At 41.9% G+C, this 21,637-nt stretch overlaps 1 protein-coding gene across 1 annotated transcript in view; it reads right to left on the minus strand.

Annotated features, from left to right (window-relative positions):
• Nucleotides 1-21,637, minus strand: part of LACTB2 (lactamase beta 2) — a 35,260-nt gene that overhangs the window by 7,975 nt on the left and 5,648 nt on the right. Inside the window, exons 2-6 of the mRNA XM_077492856.1 lie at nt 19,411-19,574; nt 15,636-15,762; nt 7,140-7,318; nt 5,102-5,250; nt 3,083-3,164 (exon numbers count right to left, since the gene is read on the minus strand). Of these exons, the coding sequence (XP_077348982.1) occupies nt 3,083-3,164; nt 5,102-5,250; nt 7,140-7,318; nt 15,636-15,762; nt 19,411-19,574 (701 nt within the window). The remainder of the gene's footprint in view (nt 1-3,082; nt 3,165-5,101; nt 5,251-7,139; nt 7,319-15,635; nt 15,763-19,410; nt 19,575-21,637) is intronic.

The raw sequence follows: 21,637 nt of genomic DNA on the forward strand, positions 1-21,637 counted from the left end.
TCGGTGGGTGAGGAGGAGAACCCGGTAACATTTCGTTACCGTAGTTTGTTGACATTTAGTGATCAGCTGTGAAATCACCCCCCCCCCCCCCCCGATTACGTAGTAAACAGCCGCTGGCCAATGGCTGTTTACCAGCGTCAGTGACGAGCAGTGTTCCAGGGAACACGCCGTTACCGACGTGCTCGAGATTGCCTGCATGCGCCGTGCAAAGTGGGGCGGTACCACCTGTGATCAGCCGTGACTTCACCAGGGCCGATCACGTGGTAAACAGCCAAGCCCAATGGCTGTTCACCCTCCTTGGTGGCGAGCGGTGTCTCTGTTACTGAAGGAACAGGGATGCGCACACACGATCGTGTGCATTTCCTGTTTAAATGGAGGGCCGTGCCGCCTGGCTGTCATATGACGGCCGGCTGGCGGGAAGTGGTTAAGGAACTAAAATTCCAAGAATATCTCTGACAATGAAAAGCTGAATTCTAGCTCTCTAGCCTTTTCATGACCAGAGAATCAGCATGGGTTGGGTAACTTGGCAATAACTATATGACTTATTTGCATACTTAAATATTTTTATTGTAAGTTTTAAAGCACATATATACTTTGATATACTCTTAATAAAATCCCTGGTCTGCTTTATTTTCTTTAAAACTTCCTGAAATTTACAGCGATATTAAAGTCTTGATTTTTTTCATTTAAAAATAACAAACATGTTATACTTACCTGCTCTGTGCAGTAGACATTCAGACACAGAGCCGTGTCTCGGCCCTGCCCCCTTTCTCACCTCATTTGCTCGCTGACTTTGATTGAGAGCAGCGGGAGCAATGGCGCTTGCCTCTGTGTCTCAGCCAATAAGAAGGGAGAGTCCCGGACAGCCTCATGTCTCCTGCAACATTGCTGGATCGAGATGGGGCTTAAGTAAATATTAGGAGGGCTGAGGTGGGCTGCTGCACACAGAAGGTTTTTTTTACCTTAATGCATGGAAAGCATTAAAGTGCAAGTTCACCTTTACAGAAAATATGTAAGGTGAACTTACACTGGACCCCCCCTTTCCCATTGCACCCGGTCCCACTAACCTGGAGTCTGGCGATCATCCGTTCTGACAGATCGTATAGCTGCTTTACCTGTCCAGGGATTTGAAATCCCTGGTTTCCTCTCCACTTCATCTGTGGTGACAGTACGGGCTACGTGGGTTCTGATTGGTCGTGCCGCCTATGTGACCGAGTCGACCAATTAGAATGCTCCTATATGTACCTCCTTACGAGATACATTTAGGAGATTAAGCCAAGGGTATTTCTAAGCCCCAGACCAGTGAGGTGGTTATACAAGGTCTCCTAGCGGGTGATCGCTGAGCTCCAGGTCAGTGGGACTGGGGGGATGGGGAGGGGGTCCAGTGTAAGTTCACTGTAAAAGGTGAACTTACCCTTTAAGATAAAAAAAAAAAAAAAAAAACAACACTTCTGCCTTTAGAACCACTTTAAGTGGTGTCATTTTTTTCAGCCAGTGATTGGCTGTTTAGGAAAAGTGATCTGTGAAGCTCTACAATCATCTGATCACTTACTGTATGTGGTAGTGAAAAGAGCCAAAATAGGGGGTTTTGTTTAAAATACTCCCAGAAATGTTCCTGTTAAGTCATGTTCTAGCATGCTGAAATAAAGGTTTATTATATGCTACAGATTTTTGTCACCCAGCGATACTTGTTTTTACTGTTCACTACATGAGCATTTGTCGATAATTGCTCCAAACTGCCAGAGATCAGCCTGTTACCAGTCAGAGAAGTTAACATTCAATTGCCCAATGTATGAAAGTGCTTAAAGTGGTTGTAAAGGCAGAAGGTTTTTTTATTTTTATGCATTCTATGCATTAAGATAAAAAAAACCTTCAGTGTGCAGTAGGCCCCCTCAACCCCCAAATACTAACCTGAGCTCCCAGTCGATCCAACGATGTTGCACGAAAGTCTCGGCTGCCCAGACTCGCCCTCCTCATTGGCTGAGACAGCAGTGAAGCTCCATTGGCTCCCGATGCTGTCTAAAATCAATGAGCCAATGAGGAGAGAGATGCGGCTGGGTGCCAGGCTGCAGCTCTGTGTCTGAATGGACACAGAGTTGCGGCTCGGTTTGGGTGCTTGCTGTGGGGGCACTCAACAGGAGGGAGGGGTCACCGAACAGGGACCCGAAAAAAGGAGGATCCAGGCTGCTCTGCGCAAAACCATTACACAGAACAGGCAAGTATAACACTTTTTTTTTTTAAATAACAAAGACTTTATTATCACTTTAATCTTTTGAACCTTTCCATACATCAAGCTTAGTCTAAGACATAGAAGGAGATTTACTAAAACTGGTGCCGCTGTGCATAGACACCAATCAGCTTCCAGGTTTTATTGTCAAAGCTTAATAGAACAAGTGGCATTTGGAAGCGGATTGGTTACTATGCACAACTGCAGCAGTTTCTGTGTGCACCGGTTTTATGTCCCCCATAGTGTTGCATGACAATTCATTTATGTCAGTCTCTACGAAATTGCTTAAAATACTTTGTAAATACCCAAGCAAGAGAGTGGGTGTGCCTGACCAGGTCTGTTAGAATACAAAGTACACTGGGCCCTGCATTCAAACTCCGGTACCTGGGCCCTGAAACTGGGCTTTAAGCCCAGGTTCACACTGATGTGGGTTAGAAATCATGCACATTCAACTGAACTCGCATTATTTCAAACTGGCGATGTAGTCTGACTTCAGGGGGCAAGCTCACAGACATCTGTGCAGGTTCATGCACAGATGTCTATTCAAATCGCCCCCTGAAGTCGCCAATAGTACAGAAACTACTTTTGGGAATCGGTTGCGGTGCTGCACCGTTTCGGATGATGCTATTGCGGGCAATAGCCGCCGATCTGCATTAGTAAAAAATAGTTTCCCATGACCACAATATAATCAATACTGCAGCCACATCAATAGCAATGTCTGCCATACATATCCAAAAGCATCATGTTTTACAGCGCACAACCAACAGCCTTCTGCTGAATTTGCATTCCCCTTTGTTACTGTAGTCTAAATATCACACAATAGTTTTTCTCATATTAGGAATATATTAAACTCACCTATTTTTCCTTCTCGCTTTAGTTTCTGTAGATGATGAGTAAGGTTGAATTCTGCAGCTGCATGTAAATATTCTGGAGTATCCTGTGGATACATGGTGGCTTTGTCAAACATTTTCTTACAAAAAGAACAAACCAGCATACTGTCAGAAAATATATGACCAGAAAGGAATAGTTGTGGCAGATTGTCTTTACAAACACAAGCAGAGTGTGCCCTCTAGTGGTGTCATTGAGTTGATGCATACATCTACTGATAACAAGACTGGCCTACTGAAGAAGAAAAAAGGAAAGAACAGGAGGGGGGTTAAGGGGGTGCTTCTAATATAGACTACTAAGAATCACTGGGAGGTAAAGGAAACATCTTTTGAGGAAATATAGATGCTGCTATTGTTAAACTTTTCTTTAAAAAATGTTACTGTCATGCTCCTACAATTTCTTCTGCTTCTCCCTCCTCTCCCACTTTTGGAAGTTATTAATAATTTATTTATTTTTTTCCCCAAGGAGTACTTCGTTTTGTCAGGTATCCTCTTCCTCTCAGATCACCTAGGCGATCCAAGCGGAAGTTTGCCCCCTCTACCTCCCACAACCTTTTGGGACATGTCAAAAGGTACCAGGGGCTGTGGGTCCACTTGCGTATTCACATTGGGAAGCCGGCTGTGAAGCATGAGGAAGTCACTGCCGGCTTCCCACATCCAAGACAGACGTACCTGAAGACCGGCGTGGAATGGTCCCGAGTGAGGACAGTGCTGGATAGGTAAGATGTGCATGTGTATTAAATGTCAGCAGCATAGGTGTGCACAGGGGGTGTGTCAGGTGTGCCTGCGCACATGCTAATCACTATGTGCATTGCCGACCTCCCCCTACTGCCCAGGCTTCCCCCCATGTTGGCCCCCTGCCTCACAGTGCTGCTGGCTTCCCTTCTCCCCCACCCCCCAGCTGATGATTCAGGATGGAGAGTGGAGAAAGGGGCTAGTAAATATGTCCCCTTCCTTTTCTAAATGAACAAAGTGAACACACTCGCTCACTGTGATCATTCATAGCTTCACTCTAGGGAAAAATTCTAAGTCAGCTGCTACAAATACTGTTTGTGCTGACCATATGTGTGTGCAGCCTATTGCATTAGGGTGTGCACCCCAAAGCTCAAACACAGATGCCTGTCTCTGCAGCCTCAGCTGCACTGGACAGTGAATGAATGGGAAGTGCTCTGCGCCGAGCGGCTTCCTCTTCATTCATAAACTGAAGCATAGAAAACAATTTACTATGCTGGGCTGGGCCGTTTATGAATGAAGAGGAAGCCGCTCGGCGCAGAGCACTTCCCATTCATTCACTGTCCAGTGCAGCTGAGGCTGCAGAGACAGGCATCTGTGTTTGAGCTTTGGGGTGCACACCCTAATGCAATAGGCTGCACACACATATGGTCAGCACAAACAGTATTTGTAGCAGCTGACTTCAAATTTTTCCCTAGAGTGAAGCTCCTTTTTAACTACATTCTGAGTTGCTGATCTGCAAAAAGGATACAGATCATGAGTTCTGACATCAGTGAAATTAAACAACACTCAAAACAAACGTACATCAATCTTTGTCAGAACAAAACATATAACACTTGACTGTAATGCTGGCCATACACGGCTTAAAGTTTGGCCGATGCCTGCTGAATAGCCTTGTCTGCACCTCCCTGCTTGACAAACTTTGATCTGAATATTGGAGGAGCGAGGCAGGAAATTCACAGTGACTGCAGCTAATCAGATGCTGTCACTGTTCAGGTATTCTGACAGCCACAGGAGCAACACCTGTCAGAAGACAATAACCAGCAGAGGGGAGATTCCTTCATGTTTGCTGTTTAGCATGGATGGGAAAATGTATTTATTCCTCTCTTTTAGCCCTTGAGGTTGAAGGAGAGATATCGTAATGTGGGTGGCCAGATGTACAATGATTTGACCACACCATGTGTTTTCATTATACCATTTAATACAAACATGTATCCCTTTCTTTTTGTAGAATAGCTCTTCTTTGTCATCTTACCTTGTATACAATTTTAACAAGTTCCATGGCAGTCAGTGATTTCCCAGTGTTCTCTTGCAAAACCTGCAAAATTTGTTGTTCTCGAGCCTGTCTGTGAGTAATATACTCCCGAATTTTGGCTCTTGCCTCTTGGATCACAGGGCCATGACCTGCAAGTGAAGAAACACGGTGTCCAACTGTGATCCAAATATCATAGAACAATGATATTCCAAAGGACTAATTTAACATAAGAAGCGTTACACTGCATTTATGTACTGTACAACATATTTTTTTACAAGCAAGGAAATGAAAGCTGAACTCTAAGCAGATATAAGAGACATAAATAAATGCAGTATACATAGTTATATTGGCCCAGCTTGGATCAATGTAACTATGCATATACCAATACCTTAGTGATGCCCCTGGAAGCTGGTAATCACTGAAGCAGACACATCTACTGCAGTGATCTCCACTTGCTTTAATTTTTTTCCTTGTTGTCCTGTTGGTGAGAATGCCCTTCACTTCCTTTCTCATAGACACAAGAGGAAGTAAGAGGAAATCCCTCTAACATTAGGAAATTCTTTCTGAGACAGTTTTCCCCACAACAAAAGTACCCCTTTCCAGATTTTCCCTCTTCAACTGTTCTGGTGACAACTGAAAATTTTGAAGGTCCCATTAATTTCAGTCCTGATGACAAATTATCACCAGGACACAAAAAAGGGTGGACCTCGCTAGTGCAGACACATACAGCAGTAAAAACCTAAAAACATATTCTAACCCTTCCCTGCTCTATCCACAACTTAAAGGGGTTGTAAATTAACAAACATGATTATACCTACCTGCTCTGTGAAATCCTTTTGCACAAAGCAGCCCCGATACTCCTCTTCTGCAATGCCTCGCCGGTGCTCCAGGCCCTTCCTCTTCATCAGGTGCCCCCACAGAAAGCTGATTTCCCTGGGGGCACCCCTGCAGGCACACGCCCGAGTCCCACTGCTGTGTCCATTAATACAGACAGTGGGTCCTAGCCTTGCCCCTGTGTCACTGGATTTGATTGACAATGGCTCCTGCTGCTATCAATCTGTCCAATGAGGAGAGAGAAAGACAGTGGCTGGAGCCGCTGTGCTCATGCACATCGCTGGATCGGATCGGGCTCAGGTAAGAAAAGGAGGGGGATGGGGGGCAGGCGCTGCAGCACAGAAGGGTTTTCAACTTAATGCAGAATGCATTAAGGTGAAACATTTTGAGGCTTTACACCCACTTTAAAGGATAAGTTCACCTTTGGGAACAGGTTACATTTTCCACCCGACATCAGGGCGGAACATGTAATATGTTCCCAGTGCTGCACCGGACACCCGCTGCCCCCCCCCCCCCTCCCTGTGACAGCAGTACGAGGAGTTCCCTATACTAGCTGTCACTGTTTAAAAACCAGCATGGCTGCACAGGGCTCCGCCCACATGGCCGCATCATTTAGACACACACAGTGGTGTGTGTCTGAATGAACTACAAGCCCCAACATCCTTAGTGGCTGTCGGCTTGTAGTTCTTAACGAACTACCACTGTGCTGTGGTCGTTCATTGAGTGTTCCTGTCAGGGAGTATCAGCTAGCTTATGCGTAAGATGTACAGACAAGCAGATATACTGACAGGGTCAGGAGACCTGCATGGCATCAGCGATCTGCTGATTGCTGGTGAAATGCTTTACAGGCTCCTAATACAAAAAATAATAAATGCAATTTTTTTTTTACCTGAAAAAAAATGTGCATTTATTCTTTTTGTCTAAAAGTGAACTTATCCTTTAAAAGAAAAAGTTTTCGCTTTACATATACTTTAATGATTGATTATGCAGTAGGCTTGTGTAGAAAGCTGTCTATATTTAATATTTTTGCATACACATAAAAATGTAAAACGTAGCTACTCGCAGAATCCAGTCAGTCAGTTATGAACTTTACTGATCCTCAGTAAATGAAAAAAAATCTTACTGGTTGTGCTCTTCACAGCTATTAATATTCCAACTGACACTGTAGACGATTGTATGCTGTACATACTACTAGATGGTATACCTGGGTATATCTTGTCAGCCTTGACGTCTAATAGCCTTTCTAAAGACTTCATGTAATCATACAGCTCCTCAAACACGGCTGTTCCTTCTCCGAGAATACAGTCCCCACTGAAGATTGCATTTTCTTCCAATAACACCAGTGCCATGTGGTCATCTGTATGTCCAGGTGTGTACAGGACTCTATAGGAAAGGAAAAAAAATAAAAAAATAAAACCCCTTTAGCATCTGATATGTATATACAGTATAGTGTGTATGTGTCTGCCCCACATTGGCAACATCCATTAAAGTATGCCACCAGCAAATGTGTATTTGGTATTTTGCAGAGAAGAGTAGGGACTAGCCAAAGAAAGGGTATACTTTGACACAATTGGCCAGCTTGAACATGTATTGCAATATTTGCAGACCAAAAATCCCTGTTTTCATGCAAAAGTTTGCTTGAAATGTGTGTGTACAGCAGTGTGCAGAGGATTAATTCAGAATTTTAGAGGAAAACCAATTTATATCAGCATATTGAATAAAGTAGTAAAATAATGAAATTTTATACAATAAATTGCCCTCTTCTTAACTCTTAATAGGCCTGACTGCAACAAACTGAATTCCGACTGGTTGACACTGGTAACGGCATTTTACACATAATCACTCTGCTTACTGTCAATGTCATATTGGACATTCATTATAAAAAAAATTGTGTACACCAGAGCTCTAGTTGTTGTCCCTCTTTGTTTATATATCACCCCTTCTCTTTTTTTGCTATTTGATATTGTTCTTTATGTGATGATGATGTTTTATATCAATTTAAAATAAAATAATATTTTTTATACAAAACAAGTATTTTATTACTTGCAAGCTGTGTACAGGCCCCTGGGATTATTTTGTCCTTTTCCATATGTTTCTATGTTAGTTTGGATAAATTAACAAAAAAAAAAAAAAAAAAATGGATTGCATAAACAAACATTAAAAAATGGAACCAAGCCCATCGATTTAAAGTGGAAGTAAACCCTCCTATCGTTTTCTTTTTTCAAATATTTTATTGAATATAATGCAATAAAAAGAGTCATACAATAGATTTATAGTTAAGTAGAATGTATAAAAGTGTGAAATGAGGCTTCTCAGTATATTAACAGGAGGTGAATACTATAATAACAGTCATGTAATTCGGGATATATTAGTTTAACACATTTTAGCTAAAGATAAACATGTATAAAGTTTAATAACTGGATTAGATACATAGTAAAAATTGTAGTTTCAAAGTTTAGGGTTGGAGGAGATTTGGTATAATATAGGGTAAAAGAAAGGTTGTTACCAGGAAGGTATAGAGAGGTAAGTAGATAATTCAGGGCCAAGATCCAACCATGTGGCTTGGTTATTCCCTGAATAAAAGATACTTAATTAAACCATCCCTAAAATCTCTTCTATAGTAATAACATTAGGAAATATATAACTCATTAATTTAGCTTGTACATCTATATATAGTAAAAGGAGAGGGTGTGGGGAAAGCAAGGGTGGGGGAAGCATATATAAGGGTTGTGGAGGGAGGAGACCACTCCGAAAGAAAATGGTATGTTAATAAATTCTACATGTAACATAGGGGGTAAGATATATGTTTGATTAGTTGTTTCATGAGAATATAAGAGATTGGTCTAGACCATGTGGTAAGTAGTGTTCAATCCAAGGAAGCCATAATGAATCGAACATGGGAACTTTATCTAGTACGGTTGCCTCTATTTTAGCGTGAATCATGGCTTGCGTTACTCTATGTTTGAATGATACCATGCATAAAGTGGGTGCTTTCCAGGCTTTTGCAATATTTTGTTTGGCAGCCGTGGTTATCGATAATAGAAGCTTAAATTGGTGGTGAGTTAAAGTTTGAGGTTTATTATTCTGGAGTGCTACCGTAGGGTCTGGTTCTACTGTGGTTTTGAAAATGACAAAGAATTTTGAATATTTCTGACCAAAAAGCTCTGACTATGGGACAATCCCACCAAATGTGTAAGTGTGTGCCTAAGTCAGCACATCCTCGAAAGCAGTTAGCTGGGTATTGCGGGAGGAATTTTGAAATCCTAGCAGGTACTAAGTACCATCTAGAAAGTACCTTATAGTTAGTTTCTGAAGCTACTATATTCGGGGAGGCCGATCTAGTAGCCTGCCATATGCGAGTCCAGTTTAGTTTGTCTGGTTGAAGATTTAAATCATTTTCCCATTTAGATGTATAGGTTGGAGGGGAAGAGGTTGTATGCGATAATAGTTGGTTGTACAGATTTGAAATGAGCCCTCGTTTGTGAGGATCAGATTTGCAAGCTTGTTCAAAGAAAGTGAAGCTTGGGGTAGATGGATTTGAAGGAGTGTTTTGGATTAGAAATTGTTTTATTTGTAAGTATCTAAATGTTTCTTTTTGAGGTATAGCATGTGTTTTTTGTAATGCAGCAAAAGGGGTAATAGAAGAGGATTCATAAAAGTGATGAGAACGGTTTAATTCTGCATTTGACCAAGTAAGGAAAGATGATGGAGAAGTCCAGGCAGGATAGAAAGATGGGTTATTAAGGAAGGAAAGAAGGGGGTTATGTTCGGATTGGAGACCAAAACGAGCTCTTAGTCTGTCCCAAATTGAAAGGCTATGCTTAGTAATAGGGTTAGTAATTGCTCGGCGTTGTGCTGGTGGGAGCCAAAGAAGGTTTGCAGTTGATAAAGGATCACATTCTACTGATTCAATTATAACCAAAAGGGGAATTTCTTTTGTAGCGTGGTATTTAGGTAACATGGCTAATTGGGCAGCATAATAATATTTAGAGAAATTAGGAACGCTCAATCCACCACCAATACGAGGAGTGTGAAGGGTAGATTGTGGGAGGCGGGGCTTAAGTTTTCCCCAAATTAATTGGGAAACTTTCCTCTGTAATATGCATAAGAAATATGCTGGAACCTGTATTGGAAGCACTCTGAAGAGATATAGGATCTTAAGAAGTATTGTCATCTTAATTACAGAAATTCTACCCATCCATGCCAATGGGAGAGAGGACCAGGTTTTCATTAATGTTGAGAGGCGAGTTAGCATGGAGGGGTAGTTTGCCGAATATAGATTAGTTGGGTTAGCTGTAAATATAATTCCAAGATAAGCAATTTGTGTTGATGACCATGTGAATGGGAGGGAGTCTTGCAATTGTGCCTGCAAGTCAGGTGGAATAGAAATGTTTAAGGCTTTGGACTTATGAGTATTTATTTTGAGTCCTGATATTGATTCAAATTTGGTTAGGATATCTATAAGATTTGGGGCTGAGGTAAGTGGTGAAGTTAGGAAAATAAGAACGTCGTCAGCAAACATACATAGTTTGTGTTGATAGCCTCCTAGTTCGAGGCCTTTAATATTTATATTGGAGCGTATAAGCTGTGCGAGAGGTTCGATTGCCAAAGCAAATATAAGAGGGGAAAGGGGGCATCCTTGTCTGGTTCCTCTCTCAATGGCAAAGGATTAGGAACGGTATCCAGAATATGAAACATATGCTTTTGGCTTTTGATACAAAGAAGAGATCCAACCTCTAAATTGTGTTCCGAATCCCCATCGGATTAGGATGGAGTTGAGATAGGACCAAGAAATAGAATCGAATGCCTTTCTTATGTCTATTGAGAGGAAGCAGGTAGGTATACGACGGGATCTTGCTATTTGGGCTAGGAGGGTAGCAAGGCGAATGTTATCACCTGCTTGTCTAGAGGGAATAAACCCTGTCTGATCTTTGTGAATGAGGGAGCCTATTATTGGAGTTAGTCGGTTAGAGAGGATCTTGGCTAGAATTTTAATATCTAAATTAAGTATTGAAATTGGTCTATAATTGGACCAAGAAGTGTCATTAGTGTTCGGTTTTGGAATCATGGCTATGGATGCTAATAAGGATTCATCACGAAAGGAATGGTTTGTGAGAAGGGAGTTAAAGGCCTCTACCATAAGGGGAGATAGTATAGTAGTAACATTTTTATAAAATATAGCTGAGAAACCGTCAGGGCCTGGACGTTTGTGGATTTTCAGAGTTTTTATTGCTGTTTGGACTTCAAAATCTGAGATTGGTTTATCAAGAAGTTCTTTTTGAGCAGTCGAAAGGGAGGGGAGTTGTATAGAGGAGAGAAGGGTATCAAATTTTGCTTGGTCAAATTTATGAGTATCTCGGTATAGGTCAGTGAGTCCTTTACTAAACTTATGGATAATTTTGAAAGGGTTACTAGAATAATAATCTTTGGATAATTGGAGGCGGATTGGTTTAGGGGTATAGTTTGCCTTGCGTAGGGCTAAGGCTAAGAAAGTAGTCGGCTTATTGGCTTTCATATAAAAAGTATGTGCTGATTTTCGGAGAATATTTTCAGCGGAGGCTATTAAGAATAGGTCGAGTTTTAATTTGGCTTTTTCATATAATTGTTTATTTTGCTGTGAGGGTGAGTTTTGAAAATTCTCAGAGGCTTTATAAAAAGCATCATCAAGTTGTGCATGTAGTTGTTTTTGTTTTTTCCGATGATATGTTGCTTGGCTAATGCAGACCCCTCTGATAGATGGTTTAAGGGCTTCCCAAAGTGTATTTATACACCAGGTACGGTAATTAGGTCTTGGAATTAATGATGAAAAGGATGTCATTACAGCATCATGATCTGACCAAGAGCATGGTACAATTTGAGAGTTAAGGATAAGGGGAGAGGTACTAGTGTTTATAAGGAGATGGTCAATTCGAGAGAATTGTTTGTGAGGATGAGAATAGTGCGTATATTGTTTCCTTATAGGGTTATGTTCACGCCAAGTATCTAGTAAGGAATGCTGATTAAGAAGGTTTTGGTATGAAAGGCGCTGGGCATTTATTGGAGTCGGGGATTTGTCTAGGAATAGATATATCACTTGATTAGAGTCTCCACAGAGCGTTAGGGTACCAGTTTTATGTGTATCCACTAGTGAGAACAAGTGAGAGAGGAAGGACAATGGATTCTTATTCGGGGCATAGTAAGAGACTATGGTAACTTCGCAGTCTAGCAAGTGGCCAGAGAGTAGTAGGTATCTTCCCTCGGGATCTTTAATTTCTTTTTTAAGTATAAACGGTGTGGTACGGTGAAAAGCTATTAAGACACCTCTCTGTTTGGTAGAGGCCGAGGCAGTATATGTCTGGGGGTATTGTTGACTGAAGAATTTTGGGAAGGATTGTGTTGAAAAGTGTGTTTCCTGTAAACATACCACTTGTGCTTTAAGCTTGGAAATGTATTGGAACACTTTAGTTCTCTTTGAGGGGGAGTTGAGTCCCTGTACATTGAGGGTTAGAATATTTAAAGTCATTTTTATGAAGAAGTGAAATATCAGGAGAGTTGTGGGTATTTGGTTAGGGCCAGGAAGGGTATATGGGGTAATGTAGATAGGAAATGAAAAGTATGAGTTGAATCTGGTAGTTGAAAGGGGTATGAGAAGCTTTGGTATAGAAAAAAGGGTGGCTCCTATGTGGAGCAAGTATTCAGTGGGTGGTAAAAATCACCAACCAATGGATACTGTAGGTCCAAAGAGTATCCGATTACAGTATCGGGTACTCGAAGATCAAGTTGAATGCACAGTACGTTATGACCGGGATTATGACAGCCATTCAAAATAGTCTATAAATTTGTAAACAAGCAAGTTTTTAGAACCATTATATAACTATATAATTATACTCGGTACATTAACAAAAGTACTAAAATAAATAAATAAATAAATAATAATAAAAAAAAAAGGTGTATGAAATAAAAATAGAATTAGTGAAGCATCTCTGAGGTCGATTTTAAGATGATTTATAGTGCTTGTCCCATTAATTATAGCTGTCCTGTACCCATTAATCAGAAGTAAAACCCCCGACAACAGGTCCAGGAGAGGATAATAATATATATAATTTCTTATGAAATGAAGGTGTTGCAAATATACCGAGTATTGGCACTATATTAGCATTTTAATTAAGAACGTTATATTATGTTAGGGTGTAAGACCCATCGCAGTGTTATTTACTGATGATGTCACTGAATATATGATTTAAGGCAGAACATGCCCTAGGGGTTCTATATCACATATAAGAATATTAACATCAGTCCATCTGTTCTTCTTGAGCTGATGGAGGTGAAGCAGTACGGCACCTTTTATGCATACTGGGATGATCTGAAAGATTAGAAGTGTCCTGTGGTTGTTTAGGAGAGTTAGATGTTGCTCGACGTTTGGATCCTTCAGCTGTTCCCTCTGATGTTGACAGGCGAAGATCTTGAATTGCTTCAATGAGATCATCTTCCGTTTTACAGGTGAAGGTAGAACCTCTGTGAGAAAAGCGGACAGCAAATGGGAAGTTCTAGCGATAAGAGATGCGATGAAGTTGGAGAATCTGCAAATGTGGCTTCATCGCCTTTCTTTTCATTAGAGTTTGCTGTGAGAGGTCTTGAAAAATCTGATATTTATGCCCCTGAAAGATTAAGGAATCTTTACTACGGGCTGCTTCCATTATTTGTGCTTTAGTACGGAAGTAGTGTAATTTTATTACAATGTCCCTGGGGGGGCCATCCTCTTTTTCTGGGAGCCAGGGTTCTATGAAACCTGTCCATTTCCAGGCGCTCTATAGGAATTGATGGGACTAATTCCTGGAAAAGCGCAGTAATAGTGGATTGGAGCTCTTCTATAGCCTCAGGGATGCCACGGATACGAAGATTAGATCTCCTGGCTCTATTTTCAAATTCCTCGAGTTGGCTGCTGAGGGAAGAATTTTCTTCCCTAAGGGCTTCTATTTCTTCTTTTTGATTATTTGTAATAACTTCCAATTCATCCATTCTCTGTTCTAGGACAGATGTGCGATGGCCCACCTCACGAATCTCTTGTGTAAGTCTCTCAGTAATTGTATCTGAGGTGTTTTGTAAAGCGTTCTGTAAAGTAATGGGAGTCATTCCAAAATCAAAATCTGTCTCACCTTTCTGTGTAGAGGGAGAAATCCTTATTTGTGTCTTTTTCTGTGAGGAAATATTGCAGGGGGATGATGTTCCCGCCATTTTAGCAGTAGTTCCAGTCAGCGATGTTTGGGCTTTTAAAGTTTTAGATTTAGATTTTTTCCCACTGTACATAGTATCAAAATGTGCCCTGATGTCTCAGTGACAAATGTAACAGTTTTGTAAAGCGGTGTGCTGCTATAACTTGCCGTTATTAGCTGTCAGGTCCCGGTATCCACTGAGCTCTAAGCAGCCATGTACTGCTCAGTTAGCCGCGCGCATGTGCACTCCCTCCTATCGTTTTCAGCCAAGGAAGCTGCCATCTTGGCCTCCGTTTAATCTTTAACTGCCATGAAGCTGCACATGTGATCAGTTATGACACCAGCCATTGGATAGTTTGACAGTTTGGTTGAGAGTACAACCAATGTGACAGTTAGCATTTCCGGCATGCCGGGAATGTAACTGTTTTTTCAAACTGTTAGATCGATGGGTTTACCATTCTGGCAGGTGCTGGGAATATAACTGTCACATTGGTTGTGCTCTCCAAACTGTCAAATCATCCAATGGTTGGAGTCATATCTGATCACATGTGCAGCATCATGGCAGTTAAAGATCAAACAGAGGCAAGGATGGCATTAAAGGGTTTAGTTCCACTTTAATAATAATAATTGAGACACACCGATTACGCAGTCCTCCTTCAGAAACCTATGAAGACCTAACAAGGTCTGATCGAACGGATCAAAGAACAAAGCGAGAAGTTTTACCTCTTCTTGAAAATCAGAAAGACCAAGATTATGACCATTACAAGAAATGGATATGTTAAAACAGCAACAATGAGGAGAATGTATACAGGATTTCATTTTCCTGGGACTGCAGATTGACCAAAATGGTCTTTGTAGCCTAGAAATAAAGCGTTGCATTGCACCCAAGTTGCACAACGATTATGAGCATGAACCAAATATGGAAAAATTGCAACCAAATGCAACCGTTATTGTCTTCCTCATACCAACCTATATTTGTTAAAGTTAGACGATGAAAATGGGGAAAAGTGAGGTGATTGAGCTATGATGTTGGAAAAGTCCCCCGAGCATTCCATGTACGGCAGAGATGTTGTATTGGATGGCAATATAAAATTTGGGCTCACTTATTTCAAACATGTCATGAGATTGAACTCACTGGAGAAGGCAATTATTTTTAAATTGGTTAGTGGCAAAGGAGAGCCAGGCCACCAAAGAACACGATGGTTAGATACCAAAAATGCCAACACCAGCAAAAACATATAATGACCAATAGAAGCAGTACAAGATCGGGAAAGGTGAAGAGAGAGGGCCCACAGAATTGCTGAGAGTCATACACAGAATGGATAACACTCAAAAGGTTTAGAACTTCTGACACTTCTCCTATTTGCTGTCTCTGGTAACCTAACCTAGTAACCCTCCCAGTTTCTGGTAGGGGTGTGTGTGTGGTCTTTGAAAAATACTCTGAAGTAGCAGTAGTAGTTTCTGCATTGTAAACAGTTAATGCATATCTTGTAAATGTCTGCACTTACTTCAGTGTAGCTCCCTCAGTTGCTATCATATCTCCATCTTTCAGATATTTGTACTTTTGCTCTCCGGTGCCGATGACCTCTTCTTCATGTGGATTCCTCGGAAGTTTACTAACGCAAACACCAGAATCTATGACAAAAACAATTATTAACTACTTTCTTAAAACGATTCTATGTATAGAACAACTAAAGAATGACAAAGTTTAGGTTTATATTTACACAAGATGCACTCTATGAGCAATTAATAGTAATTTGCTATAAAAAAAATATACCAGAGCACTCCCAGAACACACACCCCCAAATTTCTAGATTTTAACCACTTCCCGACCAGCGCACGACGATGTATGTCAACAGAATGGCACGGGCAGGCATATTGGCGTACAGGTACGTCCAATATTCGATGCCGCCCTGCCATCGGGAGCGCGCCGCCGGCGGCGCGCTCCCGCGCTGGTCGGGACCCCCGTGAGTCCGGTCGTGGGACCCGCGGACTCGATCGCCACGGGCATCCCCGCGATCATCTCACGGAGCGGCCGAATGGAGGAAATGCTGTGTAAACAACATTTTTCCATTCTGCCTAGCAACTAGTGACGCTGATCTCTGCTCCATGTGATTGGAGCAGAGATCAGTGTACACTAAATGAAAGCCCAACCCCCCCACAGTTAGTAACACACCCCTAGGAACACTTAACCCCTACACTGCCACCCACTGGTTAACCCTTTCACTGCCAGTGTCATTTACACAGGAATCACTGCATTTATATAGCAGTGATTACTGTATAAATGACAATGGTCCCAAAAATGTGTCAAAAATGTCCGATGGGTCCCTGACAATGTCGCAGTCACAATAAAAATCGCAGATTGCCGCCATTACTAGTAAAAAAAAAATAATAAAAAATTATTAATAAAAATGCTATAAAACTATCCCTATTTTGTAAACGCTATAACTTTTGCGCAAACCAATCAATAATCGCTTATTGCGATTTTTTTTACCAAAAATATGTAGAAGAATACGTATCGGCCTAAACTGAGGGAAAAAAATGTTTTTTTATATATTTTTGGGGGATATTTATTATAACAAAAAGTAAAAAATAATGTGTTTTTTTCAAAATTGTCGCTCTATTTTTGTTTATAGCGCAAAAAATAAAAACCGCAGGGGTGATCAAATACCACCAAAAGAAAGCTCTATTTGTGAGAAAAAAAGGACGTCAATTTTGTTTGGGAGCCACGTCGCACGACCGCGCAATTGTCAGTTAAAGTGACGCAGTGCCGAATCACAAAAAGTGGTCTGGTCTTTGACCAGCAAATTGGTCCGGTCTGAAAGTGGTTAAAGACAGGACATTCACAATTGTGGCAGCATTAGGAAACCAGGAATTGGAAGCAAAGGTAATGTTAAAGCTATTGTAAACATTCAGGTTTCTTTTTTTTTGTTGTTAAATGACAAACATGTTATACTCACCTGCTCTGGGTAATGGTTTCTCCTTTTCTTGGGCTTCCCATCTGCACTCCTGGCTCCCCCCCCCCCCCCCCCCCCACTGAGTACCCCAATTGCAAGCCGGTTGCTCCCGTGCCAGCACTGTGTGTCTATTGATACACAGAGGCGGCTTGGCCCCACCCCCTCTCTCTCCTCACTGGTTGGGCTTGACAGCAGCCAACAGCTGCTGTCCAATGAGAAGGGAGAGCCCTCTGCTCTCGTGCACATTGCTGGATCAAGATCAGGCTGAGGGTCTCAAGGTAAAGCTGCACTTTTTTTACCTTAATGCAGAGAATGCCTTATGGTAACAAAAAAACTTTCACCTTTAGAACCCTTTTAAAGGATAAGTTCACCTTTAAAATAATAACTCCACATCCTTTTGCAGGTAAATAAAATGTGCATTTATTTTTATTTTTTTTACTAGGAGCCACAGGGGCTGTTGCTACTTGAAGTTTTGAAGTTCTCCTATTCACAGAACTTTTACTTTTTAAAAAAAATTGTGAGTGTAAAATGATCCCTGGCTCGTTGTCACTACAGGCAGGGGGGAGGGGGGCAGCACTGGGAACATGTTAAGGCCTGGTTTACACCTATGCATTTTTATTGCATTTTCAGCTTTGCAGAAACACACTACAGTCCATTTAACATGGTTTCATATGAATGTAGTTCACATCTATGCATTTTATGGAAAGGGCCAGGGACTTTTTTTCTGGTTTTTGGTTCCATAGACTTTATTGGATCAAAAACGTGTATTGAAAAATGCAAAATGCACCTGCAATATGCAAACTGCAACCGCATATGTGTGAATCAGGCCTAAGTGGCCACATTAAAAACGGGTGGAACTCTGTACTGCCTCATTTCTCTTGTTATACTGAAAAACTTAAAAAAAAACTCAGTAAAAGAAAAACGGTGAAACATGTAACATGTTCCCAAAAAGTGAACTTATCCTCTAACATTACAATAAAAACTGTCTGGTGTACTTACATATGCTATATCATATTTTCTGGGGGAGAGTGTAATTTTTCTTATATTACCACTTAGTTCACTTAAAGTGTTACTAAACCAAGGACTCTGCATTCCCCTTATCTGGTCTCCCACAGTACTCAGAACTGCTAAATACCTTTTCTCATCAGCAGTTAGAGCAGTCTTATGACTTTTATCAGTGTCGAGTTGAAGCTTGTAGGAGTTTTCATTCTCCCCTGATCATCCCATGAGGCTGCAGGACCCCTGACCCTCTGTCTGGGCAGTGCTGATTGGCCCTGTGCTGATCACATGCACTCTCCCACCACACCAAGCTGAGCATGTGTAGCTTGCCCCCTAGACTCTGTTCTATCAGCAGATAGATTGGGGACTTTGGAAGAAGGGGAGGAACAGAGAAGACAGGATCAAACAGCATTTTTATACAATGCAGAGGATTAACCCCTTAGGTTCCACAGTGAGTATAACAAGCATGCTTTACTGCATATACAGACTGATTTTACTGTTGTGGGTTTAGTAACACTTTAAAGCGGAGGTCCACCCTAAAGTGGACCTTCCGCTCATCGGAACCCTCCCCCCCTCCGGCGCCACAATTGGCACCTTTCAGGGGGGAGGGGGGTGCAGATACCTGTACAGTACAGGTATCTGTACCCACTTCCGGGATAGCTCTCTGCGGAAAGGGGCGTATATTACGCCCCTTCCCGCAAGTGCCCGCCCCTTCCCGCAAGTGCCCCGCTGCCTGCTGGGAAAACACACAGATCCCAGAGGCAGCGGGGACCGTCCGTTATTGTGCAGCGCGGCTCGCGTATGCGCAGTAGGGAACCGGGAAATGAAGCCGAAAGGCTCCATTTCCTGATTCCCATACCCAAGATGGCGGCGGCAGCACCCGAGATACGATCTACAGATCGGCTTCGGGTGCCGACATCGCGGGCACGCTGGACAGGTAAGTGTCACTATTTTAAAAGTCAGCAGCTGCAGTATTTGTAGCTGCTGGCTTTAAAAAAAAAAAAAAACGCGGAGTCCCGGGGGACTCCCGCTTTAAGGTTAATTTAGGATAGATTAGGGAATAATTAAAATCTGTCAGTTTTTTTTGCCACATGTATCCCATTAGTGACATTTCAATTCACTTCCTGTTCTGTAGAGACAATAGGAAGTAAGATAAAATCTCTCTACAGTCAGGGAAAGGTCCTCTCTGTCTTCTTTGTGACCACTCAAAGTTTTGGACTTTTCAGTCACTTTTAGTCACAGACAAATACATTAATAAGAACCTGACCGAGATTCCAATCCCTCACCACACAAAACATTTTGGGGTTGGGAAAGACCTTGTACCTACCATTTATGATATCTCTGCATATATCTGTTATACCGCCAGAATGGTCATGGTGCCAATGAGTCACGATTATTTCCTGGATCGCCATGCTGGATTTATTAAGTACTTGCTTCAAATTGCTGATATATTCTGGAATAGAAGGCTCTCCTGTATCTATAAGTATTCTCCTACAAAAACAAATAGATGTTATATTGGGTATTATGTGTGCAATCACATCAGCCTGCATACTATAACACAAGCACCTTTGTGTGTGTTGTCTAGAGCATGTGTTAACCACTTTCAGACTGGACCAATTTGCTGGTCAAAGACCAGACCACTTTTTGCGATTCGGCACTGCGTCGCTTTAACTGACAATTGCGCGGTCGTGTGACGTGGCAAATTTGACGTCCTTTTTTTCCCACAAATAGAGCTTTCTTTTGGTGGTATTTGATCACCCCTGCGGTTTTTCTTTTTTGCGCTATAAACAAAAATAGAGCGACTATTTTGAAAAAAAACACATTATTTTTTACTTTTTGTTATAATAAATATCCCCCAAAAATATATAAAAAAACATTTTTTTCCCTCAGTTTAGGCCGATACGTATTCTTCTACATATTTTTGGTAAAAAAAATCGCAATAAGCGATTGGTTTGCGCAAAAGTTATAGCGTTTACAAAATAGGGATAGTTTTATAGCATTTTTATTAATAATTTTTTATTTACTAGTAATGGCGGCGATCAGCGATTTTTATTGTGACTGCGACATTGTGGGGGACACATCGGACATTTTTGGGACCATTGTCATTTATACAGTAATCACTGCTATATAAATGCAGTGATTCCTGTGTAAATGACACTGGCAGTGAAGGGGTTAACCAGTGGGTGGCAGTGTAGGGGTTAAGTGTTCCTAGGGGTGTGTTACTAACTGTGGGGGGGTTGGGCTTTCATTTAGTGAACACTGATCTCTGCTCCAATCACATGGAGCAGAGATCAGCGTCACTAGTTGCTAGGCAGAATGGAGAAATGTTGTTTACAACGGCACTTCTCCATTCGGCCGCTCCGTGAGACGATCGTGGGGATGCCCGCGGCGATCGAGTCCGCGGGTCCCGCGACTGGATTCACGGGGGTCCCGATCAGCGCGGGAGTGCACCGCCGCCGGCGCGCTCCCGATGGCAGGGCGGCAAATTTGAAGGGACGTACATGTACGCCCATTTGCCTGCCCATGCCATTCTGTCGACGTACATCGTCGTGCGCTGGTCGGCAAGTGGTTAAACACAAGGCCTGCCAGGCCATTTTATGTGGCCCTTGCACCCCCTACACTGGCTCCCAATCACCCAGCAAATTAAATTTAAAATACTAACCACAACATACGAAGCCATTCACAACTCTGCCCCGAGCTACATCACCAAATATCACCCAAATTGTCCTCTCCGCTCTTCTCAAGACCTCCTACTCTCAAGCTCTCATCTCCTCCTCACATGTTCGTCTTCAGGATTTCTCCAGAGCCTCTCCCATCCTCTGGAACTCGCTACCTCCACCTGTCCGGCTATCCTCTATTCTTGCTACCTTCAGGTGATCCCTGAAAACTAATTTCTTCAGGGAAGCCTATCATATCTCCAACTAATCTCCTACCACTTCCATCACCTCATTCCCCACAGTTACAACCTTTTGTACCACTTGCCCCACCCTATTAGATTGTAAGCTCTTCTGAACATGGCCCTCTTGTATTTTATTGTATTATAACTGTATTGTCTCCCTTTTATATTGTAAAGCGCTGCGTAAACTGTTGGCGCTATATAAATCCTGAATAAAAATAATAATAATTAAGATGTGGACAACCTGTAAAAGAGAGCTGAACCCTGCACTCTGTATGTAGCGCACTTCTCAACATTGAACTCTATACATAGCGCACCCCTGAACCCTGCACTCTGTTAGTAGTGCACCCCTGATCTGTGTACTCTGTGCATAGGGAACCCTGAAACTGAACAAGTAAATAGCGCATCCCTGAACTCCGCACATAACGCACTCCTGGTATTATTGCGTGTGCTGCACCTATTATGTGAGGGAAAAATCCCTAGATAAATGCATATAGTCTTAGGGATACAACTGTCCCTTTGAGGACAACCATAATGCTGATGTGGCACATGATGAATTTGAGTTTGAAACTCCTGGTCTAGAGCAGGGCCAGGCAATGATTTGAGCAGTGTGCCAAAAAAATGTTTCCAAAGAAATTGAACGTGCCGATTTTATAAC

The sequence above is a fragment of the Lithobates pipiens genome, unplaced genomic scaffold, assembly GCF_037356315.1.
Source record: "Lithobates pipiens isolate NorthernLeopardFrog02 unplaced genomic scaffold, aLitPip1_a1.2 Scaffold_19, whole genome shotgun sequence".
NCBI classification, from domain to species: domain Eukaryota; kingdom Metazoa; phylum Chordata; class Amphibia; order Anura; family Ranidae; genus Lithobates; species Lithobates pipiens.